This window comes from Lepisosteus platostomus, chromosome 15 (genome assembly GCF_059453375.1).
Source record: "Lepisosteus platostomus isolate fLepPlt1 chromosome 15, fLepPlt1.hap1, whole genome shotgun sequence".
Lineage (NCBI taxonomy): Eukaryota > Metazoa > Chordata > Actinopteri > Semionotiformes > Lepisosteidae > Lepisosteus > Lepisosteus platostomus.
Window position 1 is genome coordinate 27,468,607 of NC_142625.1, and position 18,448 is coordinate 27,487,054.

At 40.2% G+C, this 18,448-nt stretch overlaps 1 protein-coding gene and 1 pseudogene across 2 annotated transcripts; both read right to left on the reverse strand.

Moving 5' to 3' along the window:
- Positions 1-12,153, reverse strand: LOC148648443 (uncharacterized). 2 transcript variants are annotated; one of them, XM_088608126.1, is made up of 5 exons: positions 12,072-12,153; positions 3,216-3,308; positions 2,548-2,748; positions 915-1,027; positions 1-497 (listed from the first exon to the last, which is right to left on the reverse strand). In XM_088608126.1, the coding sequence occupies exons 1-4, from the start codon at positions 12,076-12,078 to the stop codon at positions 960-962; spliced, it is 369 nt and encodes a 122-aa protein (XP_088464252.1). In that variant the 5' UTR covers positions 12,079-12,153; the 3' UTR covers positions 1-497; positions 915-959. The 2 variants fall into 2 exon arrangements, with proteins under 2 accessions (XP_088464252.1, XP_088464251.1); XM_088608125.1 differs by lacking the exon at positions 12,072-12,153 and adding an exon at positions 4,526-4,673.
- Positions 12,154-14,423: 2,270 nt separating this feature from the next.
- LOC148648444 (odorant receptor 131-2-like) lies at positions 14,424-15,381 on the reverse strand (annotated as a pseudogene).
- Between the last annotated feature and the right edge of the window lie 3,067 nt (positions 15,382-18,448).

The window sequence follows — 18,448 nt, forward strand, 5'->3', positions numbered from 1 at the left end:
TCAACTTGGATGATCTCTTTATTGAGAGAGTTCATTTATTTCAATTGTGAAATGTCTTTATTATTGACATTATACTAAATAAAGGAATAATTTTTATTTAACACAGTGCTATTGCTTAATTTTAATTGTTGTTTTTTTTCCCATTACAATTAATTCATTTACTTTTCTAAACCTCCATTGTGGTTCAAAACATTGAAAGGTCTTTATAATAAATCATCTTTAGAATTCAAATGTATGTATATAGTATTTATATATATATTAAAATGCATAAACACTAAACATGGAAACTTTAATACATTTAGACACTACCACAAGAGTTGCAATGAGCAATAAGCAAAACCTATTTCAGGCCCAAGCAGATTTCTCACGTTCTAAGAAGATGATTCATCTGAAACCCGTAGCTCCTGCAGCGCTGGTCAGAATCCAGGTAACTGGAGTCCTGTCCAGTGGAGAAGTGCTCTCTGTCCTGATTCTCTGACTGCCCAGCACACCAAAACCTACAAGAATGGAGACAAACATCAGCGTCTCCTGGCCCTGGTGTGCCCACAGCAGCCCCAGCTCGGAGAGAGGTTAAGAGGCACATGTCTTTGAGAACAGGGTAGCGGGAGTCTTAGCATGGGTGTGGTCACTCCCAGCGATGGACTGGCACCCTACCCAGAGTGTGCTTCCCTTACTTCCAGGATCACTCAGGATGCCCAGACCCTTAGCCAGGACTTTCAGATTTCTGAAACTGGATGGAGACCACTATGTTTCACAGTAAATATACTGAGTCACAAGAGAGCTGAGTACACAAACTTTGGACTTCATGACCTCATTTTCTGGTGCTTCTCCAGAAGTGTGAGTCTACTGCAGGTACCAGGCAGGTGATGAAACAGAGATCGGTAAGGATCTGCTCCCTCACTCTTTGGGCTTACTGTCTTGTGCTCAGCGGTGTGCTGTCCAGCCAGCCTCCCTCCGTCTCACACACCAGTCCAATCCAGTAGTTCAGTCTTCTTGCTCCCTCGCTGGTCTCTCTTACCAGGAAGCTCTGGACAGAGACAGAGCAACGTCAGTGAATCTACACCCTGTACTATGTCTTGTCCTCTACAGCCATCCAAAAACATCTTCTCATAATTATCCATTTTTTTCCCCACTATTTTCTGTTCTTATTGTGTTTTAATGGCTTTATTCTTTAAGTCAAGTGTTTGTTATGTATCATAGTGTTTAATATCTGGCTTATTCAGTAATAAAATAAGCTTCTAATTTTTGAGCCAATGCTTTGCCTGGATGGTGTGCTCAAGTGTGTGACCTACTCCCCTCTCTCCCTGACCAGGAAGATACGGACTCTACCTGCTCCTGCTCACTCTCGATCACTTCCGAGGTGCTCCGAGGAGAGGGAGAGAGGCGGCTCAGAGCGGACGAGTTCTAGGAGGAAATCTGTTGGTAAACCCAGCTGTATTAACACAGCAGTGCCTTTCCCACACTCCTTCCCTGGCTCTGTTGAACCAGGTACAGCCTGTGAAGACCTGACCTGCAGCAGATGCGGAGTTTTTTTTCCCCATTGCTTCACATGTTTGAAAGAATCTCGTCTCAAAGTCCTCCATGACACATTTTCACCTTGTAACAGCAGTAATTCAATTATTTCATCACACATCATCACACCTTTGCTTTGTTCATGGTTTATTACACCTCTTTGTGATTTGGCATGGTTTTGCTATAATGTGCTCTGAGTTGACTTTACTATGACTTTATTATTATAATGCCAAAACAACTTTTGTAAGGGACACCAGGCTTCAGGATGATGCAGTGCTGAGTGAAAAGCTCATTGCTGCATCTAAACTCAGGAGTTCGGTGTGCATGATGAGACAGTAGTAAAAAACCCCATAATCATGGAGACAAACTTTACACATGTTAGAGGACTGAGGGAGACAGTCTGTAAGCCTGATGACTAAATGTCTCAAACAGTCCCACTTCTGAAGGCTGGTTGAATCAGCTCCTAACGTACCACATGGAGACCAGCACTGGCAGCATGCGGGGAACACAGGGGGTTCTCTCTCCCTGCACAGTCTGTCCAATCAGAAACAGGCAGCTGTATTGTCTTGCTTGTCAGACAGGCTGTTTAACCAATTAATATGTGGAAGAACAAGAGTGCTTGCCTCTCCTTTCAGTGCATTAACGGGCAGCCGAAGCCCTCACAGCCAAAATGTTGTGTTTCTTTTCTTCTCTTTTCAGCGTGGAATAAAACTTTAACGTGTTCCTTTGCAGCCTATGCATGCTGACGTAGCTACCTACTTGGTATAGGTATTATAGGACAATTGTGCTATTGCGTGAGCACAAAGTACGCGAGAATTACTAAGTCTTAATTACGAGATCATTTTCTCGTAATTGCGAGATACGTTTCTGGCAATTACGAGATAAGTGTGAGGATTTTTTTTCCCTTGGTGGCAGCAATGCGCTTCTGTAAGATGTAACTCAATGCAGATTGCCCAAATTGCACTGCTGCTAATGAAAAGCCCCCTGAGTGCAGCCCCTGCAGGTCTGCCTGTGCACTGCCGGACAGTCACTCACTCTGTCGGGACCGGGTGCTGGCACAGTACTGGTACAGCGTGTTGTATTTCTCAGTGGTCTCGTTGTAGGCTTGCAGGAGCTGTGCGTAGTGCTCCGCGATTTCGGCATAGCTGCGGTTCAGGGCAGAGCGTGCCGGCTGGATTCTGCCTCTCTCTTCCTCCTCTCTGGTGCCGTGGGGCTCCACAACCTTCTGACAGGGTGCTGTGCGACAGTTTCACATGGCAGATAACACTTAGGATAATATGGTTCTGTTAGACAAGAAATAAAATGTCAATTTTTTTACTGATGCTTACGCTGTAAATGTGTTTGTTCCCCAAAAAACCTACTTTAGCATCAGCCCTGGTGTTTTGTAGTATTTGTGTCCATTAACAGATTCATCATTAGTCAGAAGAGCTGGTTTCTGTGCATTTTGATTACTTTGAAAGGGCTACAGTGTCTGGAGAACAGAGGGTACTGGGAGCTTCCAGCAAACTTCAGGCTCCTTTCTACAGTGTACAAAATGGGATTTAACAGACAATTAAAACAACAAAAATTGTTTGCTTGTTTTTACTTTTTGATTTTTCTCCTTTCTACCGAGTGGGAAAAAAAGTATTGATTTTCATTTTTTGGGTTTGAGAAGCGTCTTCTGTTTGTGACCCTCCACGGTGTGTGATGTGCAGTGTACTCACATTGCACAGCGAGCACTGCGACCGCAGCCAGCAAGCCAGAGCACAGCAGGGCCAGCAGCACTGCAGCCAGTCTGTACGGAGGGCCTTTGCCTGCTGGGAGGAAGGAAGCAGCAGGATTATTATACGGGGTTCCTGCTTGTGGACTCTGCACTGATGATAATACATCTGTGTGAAAAACACCTCAGTGCACACCAGAGCAACCAGACACCATCTCAGTATCATACTGTAGTTCAAAATTTATATTTTTTTCAAAAGTAGCGTAGAATAGAATTATATATGATTTGTATTATTGTTGAATCATTGAGGTACTGTGCTGAATAGAGGAGAGTTGAAATCACAAAGGTTATTTATTTTGATTGCTTAAAAAAACTAAGTCCACAATTACATTTCTGAGCTCATAACTGATCGACATCTGGTGTGTCTGCTGCTAAGGTGAAGCACAGCCTTTAAATCCAGTAAGGCTTGATGGTTATGGCCAGCCTGCCACAGTGATGTACAAATACACCTGACTGCCACACGTACTTGTGGTTTATGGGGATTATGGGGAAACCTTTAATGAGTATGAATGCTGTACTCCATCAGCAGAACAGCAAAGCAGAGAATTGGTTTTTATCTTTCTTCACAAAAAAAAGAGTTCCATGTAAAGGAATCACTGGAAATAACTGCGTTCTGCCTTATTCCATTTTATACTCTCCTGTATAAAATTGTCTCTATTTTCCTGTAGTGTGCAATTTTAGTTCAGTCCAAAATGTACATCGTGTGCAATTACAAAATAGCAATAAAGTTCAAATGAGATCTCATGAGAAAGACAGAAAGAAGTTGTGTGGTAGTGTAGAGCAGGCTTGGTAGAGCTCATTCTCATTGTTTCCTGCTATTAATCACCACACCAATCATGGTGACCCCTGACAGCGCACAAGCGCTCCTGGCAGTGTTGTGTTTCAGAACTTCCCCTTGACCCAGTGAGCACATTTTACTTTGTTTTAGGTAAATATACTACATACGTGTGAATCACTTTAAAATATCTTTAATGTTGACTAAATCTTTTGAAAATAATTCATTACCACTGTACTTGTGAAGCTGTGCCACACACTTTAATCTGAGATGGTGCACTCAGCATATCCATAGAAACAGAACAGAGTTAGACTTAATCTAACAGAGGACCACACCTCACTGCTGTCGGCTGTACAGCAAAGGCAGTGTGTCTCTGGCGTCATCAGAGGCTCTCGGTGAGCAGGTGATACTCTGCACTTCACAGCTGAGCCCTGCTACCTGAGTCAGCCGCGGGGTCACGAGGAGCAGGCAGGCCTTACCCTTCGCCCTGGGGTTCACGGTGCTGTACACGTCTTCGCTGGGTCTCTCCAGCCCAGTGTAGATGCTGTCCCTGTGCATGCCTGCCATCGCTGCCTGCAGCAGGGCTGGGTCACATGTGCAAACTAAAGAGGAATAGTGTCTGTGACTCAACACTGAGTGAACAGTGAAGCACAAGCCAGAGGGGAAGAAGTAGGAACTAGAGGAAGTGCATTTAAAATGGAGAACAGGAGTCACATCTTTACGCAAAATGTTGTGGGTGTCTGGAACAAGCTATTGAGCAATGTTGTTGCACATGATACCTTGTATTTTTTTTCAAGGAATGGTTGGATGAGAGCTTGAGATTAATTAGTGTCCATCTACCCAACAGGCTAGATGGACTGAATATCCTCCTGGCACCAGAGCCACTCTGTGTCCTGGACATGTCGCTGGGCAGGTCAACCCACTGGGACACTGAAAAGACAAGGGTCCTCGGAGCTCACAGACGAGGGCTCACCGGCTGCCCCCCCGCGTGGATAAGCCCGTACTTCCTGCCCACAGCCTCCCGCTCCCTCTCCCCTTCTCAGAGCTCCTGCTCTCTCCGCACCAGGATCTACGAATACTGTATGTTGTGATGACACTTACGACACACAGTTACAGACCGTCCATACGGTATGTTTTCCTCAACACTTTTAGACATTTTATTTTCTTAAGTACTGGAAATCTTTTACCAAAATAAATTTATTTAAATGCCAGGAAACAGTGTTTGCATGTTTTTATTTGTTCTGCAGAGGCAAGTGTGTGGTGGGCTTCGTTATATTTTTTCAAAAGGGAAAATGAATGCACTGGTCGATTAAAGGAATTAGCAGCTACTAGTGGCAGAAACAATAGAAAGAGAGGCCTAAAGAGACAGCAGTGTGGAGGGGAAGAGAAGACTGTGTGTAACCTGTCAGTCAGATTGCACCATGAAAACCCCGCAGCATGAACAGGTGCAAATACATGTACCAGTCAGATATTGTAATAAAAGCCATGCATGTCTGTCTGTATGCTGCAGTGAAACAGGAGAGGCACATGACTCAGCAGACACAGGTACACTGAAATCAATGGTGAAACAGGACAGGAACTGAGCAGTGATTCAAACAGGAGGGCATGAGAATGACAAGACTGTGGGAAACTGCTGGTTTCACCCCAAGTTCAGAACATTTTGTAAGCTGCTTTGATCTCAGAAACACTAAGGGCTGCTTTGCATATTTGCTTGAAGATCAGAGCTGATGGGGCTCACTGGGGGGATTAAAACCTATAAGGTGTGTAGGACACAAAGCCAGTGAACATACCACACTGTTATCTGCACAGGTCACTGAATTGAACCCAATCCCTTTATCTAAACTGGACAGACACATCAATGAGAGAAATGATTGTTCCTGGATTTGTAAATGCTGCCCTCAAGTGTTCAAGCAGAATGAGACAGTTTACTATGTCTGGAAGCAGGGGGTTAAAATGTATTTCCCATAGAGGCTCTCAAACACGTAGTTGGGGACTCATCAACATCAGAAATGGTCTCAAAGTATGTCATGATAAACTATGGAGAAAACACAGAACTAAAAAATTGACTTACTTTAATAGTCTTTGAAGAAGTGTTTAATATCTTCAGTAGTTTTACATATTTATATCATACGTTAGTGATAATTAGGTTCTTCTAAATAGATAGGCGACATTTGTACAGATATGTAAAAAAATCATTTGATGTTATACAGTTAAATTCTGTCTAAATGATAAGACTGTACACAAGAGCCATGCAAAGTTTATCACCAGCCAGGATCCTAAATTTCAAATACCTGCAATAACTTCTTTTCATTAAAAAATGTGTCTATATTGTTACAGCTTTAGGTAACTGAGAAGTGTCTCTTAGATTTTAGATAACTTTGTGACACTTGGAAGGGTAAGCACTTCTAACTTCAAAGGAGTCTCACTTATTACTTGCGATAATCCATTTTTTTTAATCTATTTGCATAGACATGTGAGAAAATCTTGTAATCTATATTTAATAATGAGATTGGCCTCCAGTTGTCAATATATTTTATATTTTTTCCTGTTTTAGGGATTAATGTAATGAAACATTGTCTCATAGTAGTAGACAGAGTATTATTGGATATGCACTCCAAAAAGGTCTGGTGTAGAAAGTCTCTTAAGTCTTTCCAAAATAATTAATCAAATTCAACAGTTAATCCATCCGTGCCTGAAGCCTTGCCCTTAGCTAGCCTCTTAAATTCCAGATCAACTTCTTTAATTGTTAAATCTGAATCACACCTAGCTCTGAATTCTGTGGTTATTTTTGGTACTTCTGTCTCAATTTTTCTTAAAAAAAGAGTACAGATACATTTTCTGAGAACTCTGATTTATATAGTTTTGAATAGAATTTAAATACTTCCATAGAAATTTGTCTTTGGTCAGATATAGTTTCACCATCTATGATTAATTCTTTGAGACTGTTTTTACTCTGTGTGTCGTGATTATGGATAATCCAATGGGTTATCGCAAGTAATAAATGAGACTCAATCAAGATTTATAAAAGGAAGGAACAGCCATAATGATATATGTTTAGTGTTGGACTTGTTAGATAATCGAAACTTAATATCGGATGACAGTTAAATATTATTCTTAGATTTCTACAAGGCTTTTAATAGACTGGAACAGAACTGGAACAATGTTTATTGCTCAAACCTTACAAAAGTTTGGTTTTGGCTCTAAATGTATTACAATAATTGAATTACTATATAATAACATTAACAGTTCAGTTTCTCTTAGTAATGGAATGTCACCACGATTCCTCATCAATCGGGGAGTTAGACAGGGTTGTCCCATTGCTCCATTATTATTTATATTGGCTGCAGAAACATTAGCAATCCTAATCAAAAACAGTAACATCAAGCCGTTGAATGCCATGGGCACTCCTATTATTATTAGCCAAATGGCAGATGACAAAACATTATTTCTAAAAGATAAAGATCAGATATCATTGTCAATTGAAACTATTAAGACATTTTCAAATGCTTCAGGATTATCTTTAAACATTAATAAATGTGAAATAATGACGAGACATGATAACTAACAGGGATTAAACATTCTCCAGCTAACAACATCTCCAAAACTCAGGCTAGGCTTAACAGCTAGTTGCAAAGAGATATCTCCTTATTTGGTAGAATTCTTTTGGTTAAAACAGAAAGTATCTCATGATTTATCTACCCAGCAGCTTCAATCTCCATTCCCACCTCAATAATTAAAAATATTAAAAGAATAAATTTCTCCTACATCTGGAACAAGAAAGTACATAATATAAAAAGGTCAAATGATTAAATTGTATGAAGAGGGTGGTGCCAAAGGGATAGATTTTGATATCATGAATGGTACCATAAAGATAAAATGGTCGCGTTCCTTTATGGAGGATACAGACAGCTTTTGAGTTGCTATTCCTAGGAGATTAATGGGAGAATTAGGAGGCATTGACCTCCTGTTGAGATGTGATTTTGATCTAACCAAGCTCCCAATAAGACTATCTGCTTTTCATCAACAAGTACAGCAATATTGTAAACTATTATATAACCATAACTTCACCCCTCATAATTCTAGTATTTGGAACAGATACATCCTGCAAAAGAAAAAGAGCATATTTTACTAATCTTAGTTCAATAAAGGTATTTGGTCAGTGGTGCATCTTTTAGAAGCTAATGGAGATGTCTATGAATATGGTGACTTTGTTAAAAAATATGACATTGAATGCAAAGCAAAGCAATTCAAAGAAAGTACTGAGGCAATTCCAACAGCCCTCCTAGCTTTGGTAAAAGAAATTATGAGATTCTGTGTTTTTAGGGAACTTGGGTTTCCTGAGTAAAAGATACCTCAGTTAGAAAACATCTTTCCTGCTTAGGGTGCATTTTTATGGATAGGGATATAGGCTCCCATTTATTTCATGGCATCTGGGGTGCAGAGAGAGATTTAACTGCAGGTTACAGTGCATTCAGTGAGAAGGCAGCTCATCTCTTGTGTGGCCTCTGTAGGCATATTAAGCGTTTAACGCTTAGTAGCAGTCTGGGGTGTTCTGGGTGACCAGAATGTTAGGCCCCTGAAATGCCTTGTTTGTAAATACTGTACATAAAGTAACTTGTGTGTTGTATGTTTGGTGTAGTGTAGTTTGTGTGTTTTGTCATTGTAATAAATATTTGTTTTAACCAAGTGTGCCTGGATTATTACTCCTCTCAACAAAGGTATTCCACAAAAATGTGCCTCCAATCATACTAGCTGCTCAGGTATATTGCAAGAAATCAATTACAAATTGGGGGTTATGAATAATTATTTCACTGATTGACTAAACTGCTTGGTCAAAGTGATTTTCACCAGTTTCGTAACTCTCCATTTGTAACAATATGATTGTCAGTATTTAATCTCTAACTAAAAAAACATTAAAAAAGCAAACAGTTTTCTAATCTTTAATTCAAAGGTCATATACACTACACAGCAAAGTGAAGCCTATCAGTACAGCTAATCCCAAATAAAGCACAGGTCCAACATTGATCCATTTTCAGTTTCTCCACTAACCTATTCTGGTTTTATATTACATGGGGAGTCCATTCATGGCTTCACAGTAAAATCTAGATGTAGGATTAAAAACAATTTAAAGCACCATTGTTTAACCATTGCTAAAACTGTACAGTATGATTTACAGTCTTCAGTGTTTTTGACTTCTCACCAATCGCCAAAAAAAGATATTGCTGGGAAGAGCAAGGCACACACCCTCTTCTTGTTAAAGGAGTATTCTACACTGACAAGCTGAAAAAACGGAATATATCTTTAGTCTTGGACCAAGAAGACTACAAGGAGGGACCTGATTCATGACAATCAACAGTGAGACATGAACCAGAGCACAAGTGGAAACTATACAGAAGCACATTTAAATGTGCTGTGTAAGTCTGGAACAAGCTGTCAAGCCATGTTGTGAAAAATGCAAAAACATATTCTTTCATGTCCCTTTTAAATTTCTTCTCTCTTAATCAAGAGATCATTTAGAGGACTAAATTATTGGTAAAATGCGATATCAGCAAAGTACCACATTTCCACATTTAGCAGACACCCTCATCGACAGAAATGTAATATTTAAACTATCGCTCTTCCTGCGTAGCTTTTGAGTGACGTGTGAATTCCCGACATTCCAAATACTCCACAGAGCCTCAGCAGTCTTTCTAGCAGGCATCCTACATTTCATTTGTGAGATGCTTCTTAGTCTTTACTCATGAGCTCTAACTGAGACAGAAGAGCGAAGAGGTCATTAGCAATGAACAACAATTAACTTCAAGTATGCTGTGTGAGCGTGTGTATTTAAGTTAAAACTCTGAATGCGTGTCTGCATCACCTTTGAGAGATATCAGAGTTTACGCTGTGCAGCAGCTGGATAACAGGATTAAGCAGTAAAACAGGAAAGCTGATATACTTAATCAGAAGTGGAGCAGCTGAATTTCAGTTTGTCAAGGTGCTCCCAGAGATAAAAGTGTATGATTTATAATAGTTTATTACAAGAAGGGTGGATATACAGCAATTAATAAACGGAATGTACATTCAACACTATCAGGACAAGAACCATCTGCTCTGTTTAATAACTTGCTATTCTGTTAAATGCAGGGTGAAGATCTGAAAAAATGCTACATCAATAATCTGATATTTAATGCCTTGTTTTTACTGGTCTCTGGTCCCAGTAAAATACTTCTCACAAATGCGTAATAGTACATTCTCTAAAAAGCGAATGGTAAATACTTTACTGCAATTTTTTAAAACAGATTTCTAATTTACTCTTCTAAGTAAACTTTTTACTTTTAATTTACTTTTCTAAATGAATTACTTTTTAGAACACTTGTTCTTATGAAAGAAGAGTGGGAGAATGATCTTGTAAGGAACAAAGTGAGGATTTTTAGGGTTACCTACACACTGCAGACACTAGTTATTGAATACGGCTGCCAACGTCATTGATAATATACTACATCAGAACAAGAAGTGAAGCGATACAGACAGCTTGTTCTATGGTTGAGTAGTGTTAAAGGAGTTGTAGTCCAGAAGGAGGAGCAGTTTCCTGCCTGCACTTCTGTTTTTTGTACTGGTCTGATGTCTGATCCATTCTACAGGCAGAAGAGGAAACAGCGCAGCACTGGATGGGTGGGCCAGTGCAGGGAGGGGTTCATGGTTGATCTGTTGTGTTTGATGAGATCTAGGGATTAAATTATAGCTACCCGTACTAAAAATCAAACATGCTAGATAAGCTAAAAGGCCTCCCCTTGTTAATAAACAGTTGTGATCCCAGCACCTGCTTTAATTAGGGTCTAATAAATAATTCTAATATGTCCTTCTCACCTCCACCTTTAGGATTTGCTCTAGAATATGTTTAGGTACAGTATTTGCGAGTAGATATTCCAAACAAGGTAACACTAACTTTGATTAATAGTAACTGAACACACAAACCACCTTTAAATCAATTTGATATACTGTTTGGCCTAGGGGGTGCTCGGGTCTCCGCACCTCACACAATAACGATAACCGCGCTGCCCTGCGTACTCTAATCACCTTCCAGCCCACCTTGGCGAACTTCTTCCGCCTTTGGGTCAGGACCTTAGCTCGGGTCCCCCCACCTCCTCACCCAGCAGAGCAAACCGGCTCCTCGGAGAGGGCGCTAACCAGCGGTAAATAATTTTAATCGCTCAGAGAGCGAATCGCGGTTCTCCTTGCAATCAAACCGTCTCTCGCACACCATTATAATAAAACCTTGTTGATGTTGATGTTTGTTTGTTATCATTATCATTATCATTATCATTATCATTATCATTATCATTATCATTATCATTATCATTATCATTATCATTATCATTATCTTCGACAAGGTAACACTGAACCCACACTAGCGCAGACGCTGTCTGATTCAGATCTTGTAACCGAGAGAGAGCTCGTCTCCCTTTTTAAAGTCAAACCTAATTGTCTCCGGCTGCACCAGGGCTGCGTTGAATGCCTTCATCTGCCTTCATCTGCTTGCTCTCAAATTGTCCTGCAGATCTCTAGCGGCTTAAACCGACACAAACAGCAGGGGGAGTCATTTTAAAATGGCTTTAAAAAAAAAACTATTCACAAAAATATGATGTTACAAAATTAAACCTGATGATGGAGACACACGGTATTCGTCTCATTTATAAAACCCTCTTCCTGTCATCTGGTTCCGAGTTCCGCGGTTTTGGAGCACCTGTAGTACATTTCTGTTCAACGCGACAGAAGCTTTGACTCAATAAAAAAAGCTCTGAGTGTAGCTCAGACTGCAATTACTCATGCAGTGCTCTGTTATCCCTGTTCCTGCTGCATCATTGCTGGATTCAGTAGCTGTATTGCTATTGTTATTCCTAACCATTTCCTTATTTAATAACATATTTAATAAAGTACATTAAATAAGTATTTAGCTATTTATTTACAGTAGTACATATTTAGTATTTATTTAGATATTTAATAATGTAATTTTAAAATGCTTTTAATTCAAAAGAGACTTACATTTCATGCACTTTCATGTACGTTCCGCCTGCGATTTGAGTCCAGTCTCGCACCTCAACCCTCCCGTTGGACAAGCTAAAATGGTCGTTTGTAAAGTGAATGTATCAGTCGTGAACAACATTGTTGACATTATGCACAACTATGTCAATCACGGGCATTAACAAAATGCACTATATTGAACTGGAGATTAAAAGGCGATTTAATTCATGAGTGAATAAATAAATAAATTCTGATTTATTTATTCTAAATAAATCAGAATTTCTATAAGGTCTATTAAAATTAAACGTAACAGATCGTTATTATGTATTTATCAATTGATTTATTTTCCCTCCTCTTAATTTCCGTTTCTGACAAGTCCGGGTGACTGAATATACAGTGCCTTGCGAAAGTATTCGGCCCCCTTGAACTTTTCAACCTTTTGCCACATTTCAGGCTTCAAACATAAAGATATAAATTTTTTATTTTATGTGAAGAATCACCAACAAGTGGGACACAATTGTGAAGTGGAACGAAATCTATTGGATTTTTGAAACTTTTTTAACTAATAAAAAAATGAAAAGTGGGGCGTGCAAAATTATTCGGCCCCTTTACTTTCAGTGCAGCAAACTCACTCCAGAAGTTCAGCGAGGATCTCTGAATGATCCAATGTTGTCCTAAATGACTGATGGTGATAAATAGAATCCACCTGTGTGTAATCAAGTCTCTGTATAAATGCACCTGCTCTGTGATAGTCTCAAGGTTCTGTTGAAAGCGCAGAGAGCATCATGAAGACCAAGGAACACACCAGGCAGGTCCGTAATACTGTTGTGGAGAAGATTAAAGCCGGATTTGGATACAAAAAGATTTCCCAAGCTTCAAACATCCCAAGGAGCACTGTGCAAGCGATCATCTTGAAATGGAAGGAGTATCAGACCACTGCAAATCTACCAAGACCTGGCCGTCCCTCTAAACTTTCAGCTCAGACAAGGAGAAGACTGATCAGAGATGCAGCCAAGAGGCCCATGATCACTCTGGATGAACTGCAGAGAACTACAGCTGAGGTGGGAGAGTCTGTCCATAGGACAACAATCAGTCTTACACTGCACAAATCTGGCCTTTATGGAAGAGTGGCAAGAAGAAAGCCATTTCTCAAAGATATCCATAAAAAGTCTCGTCTAAAGTTTGCCACAAGCCACCTGGGAGACACCCCAAACATGTGGAAGAAAGTGCTCTGGTCAGATGAAACCAAAATCGAACTTTTTGGCCACAATGCAAAACGATATGTTTGGCGTAAAAGCAACACAGCTCATCACCCTCAACACACCATCCCCACTGTCAAACATGGTGGTGGCAGCATCATGGTTTGGGCCTGCTTTTCTTCAGCAGGGACAGGGAAGATGGTTAAAATTGAGGGGAAGATGGATGCAGCCAAATACAGGACCATTCTGGATGAAAACCTGTTGGAGTCTGCAAAAGACCTGAAACTGGGACGGAGATTTATCTTCCAACAAGACAATGATCCCAAACGTACAGCAAAATCTACAAAGGAATGGTTCACAAATAAACGTATCCAGGTGTTTGAATGGCCAAGTCAAAGTCCAGACCTGAATCCAATCGAGAATCTGTGGAAAGAGCTGAAAACTGCTGTTCACAAACGCTCTCCATCCAACCTCACTGAGCTCGAGCTGTTTTGCAAGGAAGAATGGGCAAGAATTTCAGTCTCTCGATGTGCAAAACTGATAGAGACATACCCCAAGCGACTTGCAGCTGTAATCGCAGCAAAAGGTGGCTCTACAAAGTATTAACGCAAGGGGGCCGAATAATTTTGCACGCCCCACTTTTCATTTTTTTTATTAGTTAAAAAAGTTTCAAAAATCCAATAGATTTCGTTCCACTTCACAATTGTGTCCCACTTGTTGGTGATTCTTCACATAAAATAAAAAATTTATATCTTTGTTTGAAGCCTGAAATGTGGCAAAAGGTTGAAAAGTTCAAGGGGGGCGAATACTTTCGCAAGGCACTGTAACGTGCTGCTCTCACTTCCAATACAGTTAATGCTTCCGCGTCAGATCAACACAGTTTAACAACAATTGAACTCACCTCTGTCAGTGTCACACACTACTGCAGACATTTTTACGTCTTATTAGATGAGTACAATATAATGCATAATTGAATGCAAAATATTTTTGTGGATTTTACTTTAATTGTAATAGTATGATTCAAGTTGGTGCAGTAGGTGATGCTTTGATTTTGAATATTTATAGATTATCAATAATATTTACTAGTAATATACAGAGCACATGCAGTTACTGTAAAATTCATGTTCCACCACATGGTACTGCAGCAAAAGTAGCACAAAAACGTAGTTAATTTTTATGGGTTACAGGCCTTGGCAAAAGGCTCTTTAGTAGGTCTGATCTTTACAATCTGCTTACACAAAATGTACCTTTTCATGTGTTTTTTAAGTTGCTCATCTCTTATCCCGTAGATCAGAGGACTCAGAATCCTTGGTACAATGTGTGATACCAGGTAAGTAAGGAACAGTATGTGTGTGCGGTACTGAGGGAAGTCTGAAAGCATAATGGTGTCGATCACAGGAGTGATGTAGGACAGCATGCAGAGCAGCAGCTGGGCTCCGTGCAGCAGGATGGTGTTTCGAGCCCTTTTAGCTGAAGCTGCGTCTGTAGAGGCAGCCTTTGCTGCAAACAGGATCCTGAAGTAAGTGATTATCAGTGTCAGCCACACGGAGAACAGGTACACTGCATGGGTGGCGTAGTTCTTCTCTTCTTTATAGGGCAATTGGAACACATCGTAACTGTAACATAAAATGTTCGAGGAGAAAAGGCTTAGAGGCTTTGTTGCAAACAAAATGAAGGAGGTCTGTCAGTCTGGGAATGGCTCCTGCGCACCAGATGAAGGCAATGAGGATGTAGGTGCGGCACACAGTGCAGATCTGGGAGTGGTGCAGGGGGTGGCAGATGGCGATGTAGCGCTCGATGGCCATGCCTGCCAGGTTCAGAGGGGTGTTCATAGTGGCATTGGCAGTGATTAGAAGTATAAAGCAGCAGAGGGAAACATTTAATGCCTGGAATATGTAAGACAAAACATGCAAGCTCACAGTCAAAGTAAGCAGGAGGATGTCATTGATTACCATGTGAATGTACAGAATGTACCGTGGGTTATCCGAGAAAACTTGGTTCTTAAAGAAGGTGAAGACAAGGATTGTGTTCATGTAGTTGATGACAACACCAAGGAGAACCACTGTGAAGTTTTTTAGGAAAGCAAAGTAAAAGACATCTTGGTTCAGAAATGCAGCTGTAGTTGAATTCATAGCTGGTACACAGTATGTAGTCACATCTACCTGTGAAACATAAATGTGCATGTTATTAACATTTGTGAATTCAATCGTATGTCACTAAACCACTCTTCAAGCTTTCTGGTCCTGTTACCTTGATGACCTTCAGAGTAGGAATCCAGTGAGCCAAGTGCAGGAGGAAAGCCTGAATATTCCCACTCTTTTAAAAGTGCCCAGGCCGCACACGAAAGTGCTGCTGTCTCTCATCCTCCACCACACGGTGTACCTGTTCCTTCCTCCCCACAGAGCACAGCACCACATAAGAGCAACTATCAGGCAGGATCCCATGGGTGCTCTTTCCTCTCAGGGCCTGTCTAGAAGCTGAGCTTATGGAAGGTTCCACTGGTTTGCACTTGGGGATTTTGTTAAGCAGTGAAAGAATAACGGCAGAGCAGCACAGCAGAACACGTCCAGGGAGAGTGAGACTGGACCTATTTCACAGTTTAGCAAGACCTTTAACTTTTTCTGACTCTTACATCTTGAAATTCTTCATGAAATCTCTTGCACAGCACCTGTCAGTTCATTTCTGAAACAATAATTTGGTGCCTCTGATTTAAAATAGCAATGATTGTTGCTTATGAAAGGTGAGGTAGATTAACAGGAAAGAGAAATTAGTTCTTATTAAAGACACCATAAAAGGCACTTTTAATATACACCCATATCCTGCTTGTGGAAAATCCCAGAAATAAAAATTCCTAAAATTTATTTTGGTCAGATCCACATTATCAATCAACTTGGACAAAGTTACATTATCTCCTTTGTCTGTTATAACTGTTAATGATGTTATTTTCTTGTTAATTATGGTATAATTCTTAAGGTAAAGTGCTGAAAAATGGGATATTGAAATCATAAAGGTTGTTTAGTTTGATTGTTTCAGAAATTAACAATACCCACTATTAAGTTTCTGAGCTCATAACTGATCGGCATCTGGTGTGTCTGCTGCTAAGGTGAAGCACAGTCTTTAAATCCAGTCTGGATTGATGTCCAGTGACTGTCTTCATCCGGGATAGAGATTGGAGCTGCCAGTTGAACTAAAAGACACAACGCCTGGAGGGCAATCAGGGCGAGGATACGCTGCACTGAAGAGCCCTAGCAAGGCCCGAGCTGAGCTGAATGTCTTGATCTATAAGGTCACCAGATCTGCTTCCAGAATGGGGTTCCATCGTCTCACCTGTCTGATTCATTCTGCACAGAGGGTTTTCCCCTTGCGGTGGCCTTCAGGGATCCTGCACACATGAGACACACTCCTGTCCCTGCTGCAGCTCCAGGGGCCCACAGGGGAACAAGATTCACCCACCCCACTCCTGTACAGCTCAGTCAAGCTAGGCGGGACTGCCCAATATGGGCTCAGACAGAACTAGGTGGAGGCTGGCTCGCTCTGTGTCAAGCAGTAGTGTGGCTGGTCCCCCGTGTGCTGCCTGGTCTTCAACAGAGAGAGGTCTAAATCAGCAGACCTCAGAAAAGCATCTGGTCTCTATTCATAAAATACATGCATGCGATCATCTGGAGGTGCATTATTTACGGTCATACAAATGAGCAGGAGAACCTCAAAGTCCTCTGTAGATCTCAGTTTTCCAGTGCAATTCCCAGAGGACAGGAATTATGTGCCACAGAACTGTGGATATATGACACATCAATAAGTAAGGTCTTAACTGAGCAGCTTTATAATTGTATAATTTATAATTATAGACTTAGTATGCAAAGACAGCAAGGAACAAGTTCTTCATAAATTTCTAATACTTTGCCTCACGTCTGCAGATGGGAATTTAAAAACAATGATTTTAGAAGCTTGTTAAAGTGTCCAATTTCAGCATCAACAGTAATTTCCCTCTCCCTTTTCATAAAAATAATTCTGCAAAAAGTACTTTTGCTATGATCTGATAACCATGAAACATCCATTGCTGCCTGTATAAAGTTAAGTACTAAAAATGTAAACATAGGAAGTAGCCCATACCTCAATTCATAATCCCACATCAGGAGCAGCCGCTAACTGTATTTAAATGACTGTATGTCATAAAAGGTTAACCTTTTAGTGCAAACGTGGCCGCATGCAGCTACTGTCTAAGAAACGACTTAAAAAGAGCATCTCACTTCATCATTTTACATCACCAAAACCACAAAACCTTACAGAAAACCTTTTATCAATTGAAAAAGGTTCAACTAGAGCTTCACAAAACTGTTTTCAGAACCGAAAAAAAAAAAACGTTTATTTAATCAAACGTGTCCCGTGCTAGGCGTAGTCGCAAGTGTCCGTGGTGTATATCAATATTTACTTTTGATTCCTGCATCATATTTCATCATTTTTTACCAACAAAACCACAAAAACATGTTATCAATCGAAAAAGGACAACCTGAGCTTTAAAAAATGTTTTTTTTTAAAAACAGACATTTGATCACAAAGTCACTTTTTATCTGATGATGCACTTCAAAACTTCCAAAATGCATCGATACGGTAATCAATAAGCCAGCAAAACAAGACCGCAAAAGCAAAAACCAGCAAAAAATATATATATATATCCAATGTTTTTACCTTATTCTGAAGCACAAAATATATCCACAAAAGGCTAGACTAACCCACCTCCAGACCTGGAGTAAACTGAACGTTATTGACTTTGGAATAGATTTTTGAAGCACGACCGCCAGAAATAAGGTGATCCGATTGGTAAAATACGCTGTCATTCATTGTATTTTCAGCCATTCAGAGCCCTTAGGGGTGAGACTTCCTCTAGAAGCCTCAGGCTGCCATCAGTTTCTTATCAGTGCTCCTTTTTTTCACACCAGAAGGCAACTCTAAGGTTATTTTTTCAATGCCTAACAGCAGAAAAAGGCTCTCTAGCAGTGTCTAAAGGTTTTTTATAGCAATTGCAATGTTTTTTTATTGTTATTGCTTTCAATATTTTTTATGATTTATTTATTATATGCGAGAAATTTCATTCCAGATCCAGTCTTCACAAAACATTATGTTGATTTTTTTCAAATTGATCAATTTGACCCAGATTTTTATCCAAACTAGTAGACACCTACAACAAGGTTTTCAAAGCAT

Excerpts from the sequence above, each read along its gene's own strand:
- LOC148648443 (XM_088608125.1), bottom strand. The coding sequence starts at position 4,613 with ATGGCAGGCATGCACAGGGACAGCATCTACACTGGGCTGGAGAGACCC. Across the intron at positions 2,749-3,215 it reads CGCAGTGCTCGCTGTGCAAT|CACCCTGTCAGAAGGTTGTG; the intron begins GTGAGTACACTG and ends ACTGTCGCACAG. Across the intron at positions 1,028-2,547 it reads CAGCACCCGGTCCCGACAGA|AGCTTCCTGGTAAGAGAGAC; the intron begins GTGAGTGACTGT and ends GTCTCTGTCCAG.